Below are 9155 nucleotides of genomic sequence, written 5' to 3'. Positions count from 1 at the left end.
CTCCTCTCACTCAGCGAGCCCCTCCCCTTTGTTATTTCAGGGCCGGACTCTCAGGTCTGCTGTCAGTGGTGGGAGTGTCTCTACTCCAGTAGGCCACGCCCCTAAATTCAGAGTCCGTTGCTTGCCTCGGTGTCCAGCAAGCCTCGCTCCACGCCGGGCGCACTCGGGCAGTGCCCCGTGACCCCGCCCCTTATGCTAATCACAGAGCGAGCCATGGCTGTCCTTTGCTAGCCCCACCCCTTATGCTAATACAACCGCCGAGCCCAAGCAGGACCACCTCCTATCCATGTTACTCGAGGAGCCCGGGGCGGGTCTCTCCCGGCCCCGCCCCTTATGCTAATATGCCCCCCGGGCCACGCGGACGGACCCGCCCCTTATGCTAATACAACCGCCGAGCCCAAGCAGGACCACCTTCTGTCTATGCTACCCGAGGAGCCCGGGGCGGGTCTCTCCCGGCCCCGCCCCTTATGCTAACAAAGCCCTCTCCCACAAGGCCTCGCGCCGCTGCGACGCGGGCAGCCCTGAGTCTTTGTGCGGGAGCGGGTCGCGGCTTCGCGGGTCGGCGGCGCGATGAGCGGCGCGGGCGCGGCGGCGTCATCGGCCGGCTCGGCGCCGCCTGCGCAGGACGATGGCATGACGTGGTGGTACCGCTGGCTGTGTCGCCTGTCAGGGGTGCTGGGGGCCGCGTGTGAGTATCGGCCCGGGGGAGGGGCCGCCCGTCGCGCCGCGCATGCGCCCGACCCCGCCTGCGCCGCTCTCGGTCCGGGGGCCCGCGACTGGGGGCCCGCGGGGCGCAGGGCGGGTCACGTCATCCTGTCTCCAGGGTCCCGGAGTCCAGGGTGTCCCGGGGTCCGGAGGGTCCCAGGGTCCCAGGGTCCGGGCCAGCGGCGCAGCAGGACCTCCTGGATCAGGACGCGCGTGGCGGGGCCGCCAGGGCCCGTGGGGCTCCCCTAGTCCCCCCTCTCTGGGCTTGGCTTCTAGTCCATCGGGACCAGCTGGCTGTGGGCTCCGGGTGGGACACAGGCGCCCACCGGGAGCCTCGGACCAGGCTGCTGTCCATGAGCGGGCACGTCCCTTGCCCGCGTCTCTGGTGGCAGCTCCTGCCTTGGGGTTTGGTGGGCTCCTCCTGGGCACCCCGCGCAGCTGGCCTTAGGCAGGCCCCACCTGTACGCTTGGGCTAGGTGAAGGCAACAGCGCTCCCAGTCTTGGGCGAAGATTGTTTACAGATGGGGAGTGCCTGCCGAGTCTGCAGCAGGAAGCTGCCAGCTGGGAAATTTCCCGGATGCCCGGGGACTGTGCCCCTGGGGAGGCCGGAGGTGGGCAGAGGGAGGCAGCCTCTCCTGTCCACCCCAGAGGTGCCATGCCCTGCCGTGCACACAGCCCGGCTCCAGGAGCAGAAGCCCAGGGAGAACTATATAGGAGGACAGAATGACCACAGAGTCCTGGTGGTGCAGTGGTCAAGCGCTCAATGGCTAAAAGATGAGGCAGTCTGGCCCCGTGAAGACTGGTGGGTGGAGACCCCATGGGCAGTTCTGAGCAGCCCTAGAGGTCCCTGGAGCAGAGCTGGGCAGCCTCTGGTCAGAGTTCCACCAGCCTCTCTGAATCTGAGAGCCTTAGAAACCCTTCCAGGCAGTTCTTTGGTCTCGTGGGGTCGCTGAGAACCAGAAGCACTCAGTGTCTGGGGGTTGGGCTGGGTTTGGATCTGGCTGTCTGTCCCTTCCTTTTCTGTCTGCCTCATCGCCACAGGTTAGCTGTGGGACACCCAGCAGGTCATCTTAGATGGGGGTAGCCAGAGATGTCTGCAGGACCTGCCCCAACTTGCCTGACGTGAGGTCTGGGTCCTGGGCAGGTAGATGCTGACCTGTTCTTCAAGAAGGTCCACTCCAGGTTGCCTTCTTGGTCCCTCATTCCTGCCAGAGGGCTTGAAGGGCAGAAGGTCAGGGCAGTGCCACTCTGGCAGGTGACATCCTGTGCTTTAGGGGGAGGGTGGTCTTGGCCTTGAGGGACGGCAGCTCAGGCCGACCCCGGCCACTGCCGTCCGGGAGGTTAGAGTACTGGTGGGGATGGCGACAGGGGTCTGTAGTGGTGGAAGGAAAGGCCCTCGTCTTGACCCCAGAGTGACCCTCATCTCACCCAGCTTGGTGTCTCAGATGGGGTGCCTGGCATGCTCTAAGTTCATGGTGCCATGTTGGGGCTGCGGAAGCTGCTTCAGGGGAGCCCAGGGCATTCCCTGGAAGGTCAGCCGCAGACACCGACTGTGGGTGTTCGTGAATGGTGAGGTCATGGTGGGTGCTAGAGGTGAAGGGCAGATATGCACTGGCTGCTCCCTTTGGGGTACGGATGTGAGGGGGCCTCAGGAGGGAGCTGGGGGCAGCTGAGCCTGGTCCTGCAGGCTGGAGGAGGGCGTGTGCCTGGTGGCTCCTCTCACGGACTCTCAGCCCTTGTTCTGAGCTCCCTGCTGGGCCCTGTGTGTCTGGACAGTGGTGAGGGTGAGAACCCTGGGTGCGGGGGTTCGGAGGCAGCAGCGTTTGCTGTCAGCCACAGTCAGGCAGGAGCACCGCCTCTGGGGCTCTTGGGGGTGGACACACAGCCAGTGCCACCTGTGTTGGCTAAGCGGGCTGCCTTCCTAGGAGGCTGAAAGTACAGGTTCAGAAGCAGCGTAAGGGCCGGAGAGAGCATCGCTGTGGTGAAGCCCCTCCCTGGCTCCTCTGCCACTGCCTGCCGTCCGGATACGGTTACTGGGGAGAATGGCCAGGAATTCCATACCCGAGCCTCAAGGATCAGGTGCAGGCAAGCTGCTGCAAGTTTAATAAGCTGCTTGCTGATGGCGACCTTCCTGTCCTGCCTGGTTCCTCGTCTGAGGGCAGAGCTGCACCCCGGAACTGCCTCAGCTCCTGGACTCCCAGGCCTCACGTGCTTCAGGCTGCAGGCTGGGGGGAGGCAGGGGGACCACTCTGCAGACCCTGCCTAGGCTTGCAGGCAGAAGAGGACGGGTGGACACATTCACGTTTGGGGCATTTTCAGGGTGAAAGAGGACCCCCTTCCCAAGGTGGCAACTGGCCCCTCCTCCCCTGGGTGTCAGCATGGGCCCCCTGCTGTGGGGACCTGCCCTGTGGTCAGGAGAGGAGGAGGGGACCGAGCCAAGGCCACAGGGCCAGTGTGTAAGTTAGAGCAGGAGTGGCGGCCAGTGGAGGTCTGACCGGGTCCAGGCTGCTTTCTGAGAGAAGCCCCCTCACCTCCGCCAAAGTCTGGGCAACGCTGTGTGAGCTCAGACCTGTTTGTGGCCAGAACTGCAGGTGCAGACACGACCCCATGCCCAGTGAGGTGGGTGTGTCACTGTCTCAAGGTCTTATACTGGCCTCCTTGCTGGATGGCCTCAGTGCTGTTGGCATCAGGGCCAGCCGGCTTCAGAGTGTGAGGGCTGGAGTGCTGAGCTCATGGAAAGACCCAGCGGGGGCTCCTCCCCCAGCCTGTCTCCCCTTGGCTGCTCTCCTCAGACGGGTGGCCATCTCCCTGGGTGGCGGCCCTCCCTCTGGTGGCCACCCTGTAGTCCGCCTCCACGCTGACTCTTGCCTATTTCTCTTGCCTTCAAGCCTGCGCCATCTCCGGCCTCTTCAACTGCATCACGATCCACCCCCTCAACATCGCGGCTGGCGTGTGGATGATGTGAGTTGCTGACGGGCCGGCGTGTCCTGCCGGGGCTGGGCTGTGGCCATGGCGTGGGGCTTCACCTTGCTGCTGTCACTGTGCACACCACGCCCCGTGTTTGGTTTTCCTGGTGAGACCAGTGCTGGGTCTCCCCCTCAGCCACTGCCGAGTGAATCGCGAGGGTTTCCCGAGTAGGGTCCTTGCCCCCTGGGGCACCTCGGGTCCAGTGTTGGCTGTCCAGGTCAGCCTAGTCAGGGCCTGAGAGCGGGAAGAGCCATGTGCAGATGACGGCTGCACTGGGAAGATAGGAGGTTTGTGAGGGCACATCAGAAAATAGCAAGGGCCCAGCAACTAGCCTGTCCATGGACCTTCATGCTGCTTCCATGTCCTGAGCTTTGGGCAGGCAGGCTGTGGTCTGAGAATGTGCATGGGGGTGTTGGGGACTGCCTCTTCTGGAAGGTCCGAAGGGCACGCTCTGCCTTTGTCCTCCCTGAGTGACTGTCCCCATGTCTGTCCTCCCCAAGTGACTGTCCCCGTGTCTGTCCTCCTCGAGTGACTGTCCCGCGTCCGTCCTCCGAGTGACTGTCCCCGCGTCTCTCCTCCGAGTGACTGTCCCCGTGTCCGTCCTGAGTGACTGTCCCCATGTCCGTCCTCCCTGACTGTCCCCATGTCCGTCCTCCCTGACTGTCCCCGTGTTCATCCTCCCTGACTGTCCCCATGTCCGTCCTGAGTGACTGTCCCCATGTCCGTCCTCCCTGACTGTCCCCATGTCCATCCTCCTTTAGTGATTGTCCCCGTGTCCATCCTCCGAGTGACTGTGTCCGTGTCTGTCCTCCCTGACTGACTGTCCTGACTCTGGTGGTTGCTGATGCTTCTTGGAAGGGAGCTTTGGTGGCAGAGTCCTTTGTGTCACTCTGCTAACCCGAAGGTCACCCTCTCTGCTGGGCTGTGGGTGGAAGATGGGCAGTGTCCTCCCAGTGGACGGTCACTGAGAAGCTGCTGCTGCTTAGTGCTCTGAGCTGAGCTGGTGTCCCTGTGCTTCCCGGCCTGTGGTGCATCACACGTCCATTTCACACCACCATCCTCCCTGTCTCTGTCCCTTCTTATAAGGACACCAGACATCCAGATGGCCTCATCTCCACACCCTAAACTGTTTGCAGATAAGGTCCCTTACAGGTAGTCACGCGTGTTGGGAGACGCTGGTCTGCCCGGGACAGAGGCCAAGGGTGGAGCAGTCCTGGAGGCCTCTGATGTCACCCTCTCATCCCACCCTTTGTCGCTGTCCGTCCAGCGTGAACGCTTTCATCCTCCTGCTGTGTGAGGCGCCCTTCTGCTGCCAGTTCGTGGAGTTTGCGAACATGGTGGCTGAGAAGGTGGACCGGCTGCGCTCCTGGCAGAAGGCTGTCTTCTACTGCGGGTGAGTGCTAGGGGCCAGCGCCAGCTCACTGTGCCCGTCCACGCCCACCTGCAGGGTGACCCAGAGGACCAGGCAGGGCTTGAGGGACAGTGCAAGCACGTCCTTGTGGGAGAGGTTTAACCCGCAGCCTTTGGACAGAATGGACTGACAGACGCTAAAATGTTCCCCAGTGGTTCCTGGCAGGAAGGAACAGAGCCTCCCACATGGTCCTCACGTCTGGAGAAGCCCCAGGCGAGGGCCCACCGGTTGCGGCCACATCACAGGTTCCTGCAGCCTCTCTTGCGTTGTAGGGTCCAGGTGCCCATGTGGGAGGGAGAAAGCCATCTGCAAAACAGACATTTGTGGTTCTTGAGCGGCTCTCCCTTCACACTGAGGCTCCTGGTGAGCTGTGCAGCGTCTGAGCCGTCTCACGTCAGCCACACAGATCTCAGGACCAGGCCTGGGCCAGGTGTGCCTCAGGGGCAACAGCACCCCTGGGTGTAGCCGTGGGGTGCTGAGTCCTTCCTGTCTAGATGACCTGCACACCTGAGGCCCCTCCCAGCCCGGTGTCCACAGTCTTGAGATGCCCGCCTCGGTGGTCTCTCCCTGTGTGGACTGTTGTTCCTGTTAGCGGCTGCACAGTTGGTGAGGCCTGGCAGGGAGGGATTGTTGGCCTGCGTGACTCCAGGCTGTTCCGGACCCAGTAACGGTAGGCATCGCCGCCTCTGGCCTGGAATCCTTGGCTGACCTGCGGCTGCAGGGTGGCTGTTGTTGAGTGCCACCGAGTCGTGGACGACTCATCCTGTGAATGAGAGGCCTGGACACTTGCATAACTTGCACCGTTTCTCCAGGTTCATAGAGTTTCTGGAGGCAAGCTATTACGGAAGTGGATGCCACTCCTGCTTCCAAGCTTGTTTTAATCGAGAAGCTCCACCAGACACTGTCCACCGTGGGTAACCATTCTCGCATTTGACACGTCAGTGTCACAGTGTTCAGCATCACAGCAACCACGAGTTACCTCTGTATAGCAAGTGGGCATGCCAGGGTTATACCACCTAAAAAAATGTTAGACCGAAAACAATTAAAACCAGGCTTGAGGGCTGCAGATTGAAGTCACCCGCCTATGGCTTGGGAGCATAGCTTTCTATCCATCAGGCCCACAGAGCTCTCTCTTGTTGGTGGTGTTACTAAGTGCCATTGAGTCGTAGACGACGCATAGTGACCCTGTGAACAAAGGACCTGAACACTCGTATAACTTTCATCGTTTCTCCAAGTTCATAGTATTTCTGGAGGCAAGCTATTTCGGAAGTGGATGCCACTCCTGACTGGAGGGTGTGGAGGGTGGATCACATCATACCTGAGAATGGCAGTGCCACCAGGGGGCCCTGGCCCAGTTACTGTGAGGCTGGGCCCCACGTGCCGGGAGGCACTGGCATCTGGGCAGGCCGCCTTGTGAGCCCTGACAGCTTTACTGGTGGTTTGTTGGGGTTTTTTTTTTTAGCCTATAAACACAGAGGTCTCAAAAAAATTGGCCAAGAGCGTGTAGTTGTTCTGTCCATGAGTTCTTTAGTAAAAGGCGAAGGATTTACATGATCTGAAAAGAAATGAGCACGTGGCTTTGCTGTTGTTGACGAAGCCACTCACTCCCGGAGCTGGTTCTTGTCCCCCGGGACAGAGCAGAGCCTCCCGGTGGTTTCCGAGGCTGCGAAGGCTTCCCAGGAGCTGATGGCCTGACCTCCTCTTTGAGTGACCACCATGTTGGAACTGTTGACCTTTCTGTTTGACATCTGACACTTTAACCACTGTGACACTAGGGCTTCCAGCACAGACTGACGTTTGGGGTGGGGCCTGGGCCCTACAGGAGGGAGTCGGCACCCTCCCCACCCTGCTCTCCAGACCTCACCCTGTGGTCTGATCCTGTTCTACAGTGAGATACTGGCTTCTTGGTCACTAGCTTGCCCCCGGTCACGGACTCCCTGACCTGGTCAGTGCAAGGAGGCACTGGGTTCTCTGAGCCCCGCCTCCCTGGGTGGTGGGCAGCCTGTGTTCTTGAATGAGGTGGGACTGGATCCTGTTGCAAGCCTGCCGAGGATCAGATTCCCAGCCAGGTGGGCGATCAGGCCTTCTGTGCCCCTCTGTCCTAACTGACTGGGCTGCCTGACACCAGCTGGGGACACCTGGGCACAGGGCCGGCTTTGGGGGCACAGAGCCTGGATGTGTCTTCCCAGGATGGCTGTGGTCCCCATTATCATCAGTCTGACACTGACCACGGTGCTGGGCAATGCCATCGCCTTTGCCACGGGTGTGCTTTACGGACTCGCTGCTCTGGGCAAGAAGTGCGTCCTGGGCCCCGGGGGGCGGGGGGCAGAGGGTGGCTGTGCGGTAGGGCACCAGGGCATTGTGACCCCATGCCATGGGAGTGGGTGGGGAGGCTCCTGGGCATCCCTTCCCCTCCACTGACAGCAGGGGTGACTGCAGACATCCCTCCCCACCCTGGGGTCAGTTGGCTCCCAGCCAAGTCAGGCCCAAGTCCTCCCGGCAGTGTCCAGGGGCAGCCATCTCTCTCCTTCAGAGGGACGTGTTTGAGGCCTGAGAAGCCCTGTAGGCCCACACTCGGGGTCTCTGCCTCGTGTGGAGTGGGGCTGGGGCCGGCTCCCCTGTGACCCCCTTGTTCCCATAGGGGAGACGCCATCTCCTACGCCAGGATCCAGCAGCAGAAACAGCAGGACGAGGAGAAGCTCACGGGGACCCTGGAGGGCGAGTTGTGATGTGGCCACATTCCTCCTCCACTGATCACCCTGGACTTTAGCCCCACGCCCGCAATCCTCACCCCCCAACCACGGGCCACCTAGGCAAGGAGCCTGCCCTGTCCCACAGCCCTCCACCCGTCCCCACAGCCCCTTGCCCGTCCCCGCCCATCCCCACAGCCTGGCTCCTCTGGCCTGCTGGGCTCTCTCCCCGCCCTGACTCTCCACTGCAGCTGAGGAGCCTGCCGGCTCTGAGCAGCAGATCGGAGTGTATCTTGGGTGATCAGGCCTTGGCGCTGGAGGCTGTGGTCCCTCCTCCTCGGCTGCCCAGCTCAACGTGAAGTGGGTGCTGGGCAGACTCCGAGACCTACAGCTGAGGTGTTCAGAGGGCACTCCCAGCCGCCCTGTCCCGTGAGCTCTCCTGGGCAGTCTTCGACTTTCTTCATGGACCACGGTTCAACCACGTGCACCACCAGCAGGCAGCGTGGGGGCCCTGTCTCCAGTTTTTGGGGCCTGCACCCCAGGGCTGCCCCACCCACCCATGTCAGACCTTGGTGCTCTCTTGCCTGTGGGCTCCCTTCTCAGCACAGCGGCCTGAGTGCTCAGGCCACCCCACCACTCAGTGCCCCTGCCTCAGCTGTCGGAACGACACCCCATCTCCACACCTGCCCAAGGAACCAGGCAGAAGCCGTCCCACGGCCTGGTGCTGGCTACTAGGCACAGGGCCTTTGTAGGGGGCAGGATGTTCCGCGAGCAGCTCCCACTGGCCTCCTCCCCAGCCAGTCTCCTCCCCTCCCCGACCTCAGCCCCTGCCGCTAAGATTTCAGGCTAGTCCTGAGTTAGGGGCCTGTGTGACAGATCTGAGTCTAGGATGGTGAATAGAGGGCGCTCAGCTCCGTCCCTTGCCCCCAACTACCAGGTGGACTTTTCCTGGACCACTGTGATGGCCAAGCCCAGGCCATGTTAAGTGTCCAGGTGGGACTGGGGGGTAGCTGGCATTTGAGGCAGGGAGCAGCCGAGAGCAGGCGTGGGGCAACAGTGGATGTGTGGGTCCCCACCCTCCCCGCCTGACCAGCCCATGCCCCGGGTGGTGGACGGGCATGTGCCTTCTGGGGTCCTCTGGGGCTACCTTCCTCAGGCCATGCTGGCTTCAAGGGCTGTGGGCTGTCAGCCCACGTGTGTATATGTGTGCGTGTGTGTCTTCTTTCACATATGCAGTGACTAAGACCTACCTCCCAAACGTGCTCACGACCCCTGCCAGAGGCTTCATCAGGACAGAGGCCTACTGCCTTGTGAGGGAGGGAGTGGGTGCTGGGAGGACTGAGGGGAAGGGCTCCCAGCACCAATACTCACAGGCCAGGGGC

At 61.9% G+C, this 9155-nt stretch overlaps 1 protein-coding gene across 1 annotated transcript; it reads left to right on the top strand.

The window, feature by feature from the left end:
• The first annotated feature begins 570 nt into the window (after nucleotides 1–570).
• Nucleotides 571–7812, top strand: CACFD1 (calcium channel flower domain containing 1). The gene is made up of 5 exons (XM_006900563.1): nucleotides 571–688; nucleotides 3594–3666; nucleotides 4940–5065; nucleotides 7273–7380; nucleotides 7725–7812. Exons 1-5 carry the CDS (start codon nucleotides 571–573, stop codon nucleotides 7810–7812), a joined length of 513 nt encoding a protein of 170 aa, XP_006900625.1.
• The last annotated feature ends 1343 nt before the right edge of the window (nucleotides 7813–9155 follow it).

This window comes from Elephantulus edwardii, unplaced genomic scaffold (genome assembly GCF_000299155.1).
Source record: "Elephantulus edwardii isolate Elephantulus edwardi_28Jun2011 unplaced genomic scaffold, EleEdw1.0 scaffold00289, whole genome shotgun sequence".
Taxonomy (NCBI): domain Eukaryota; kingdom Metazoa; phylum Chordata; class Mammalia; order Macroscelidea; family Macroscelididae; genus Elephantulus; species Elephantulus edwardii.
This window is presented reverse-complemented; position numbering and strand designations above follow the sequence as displayed.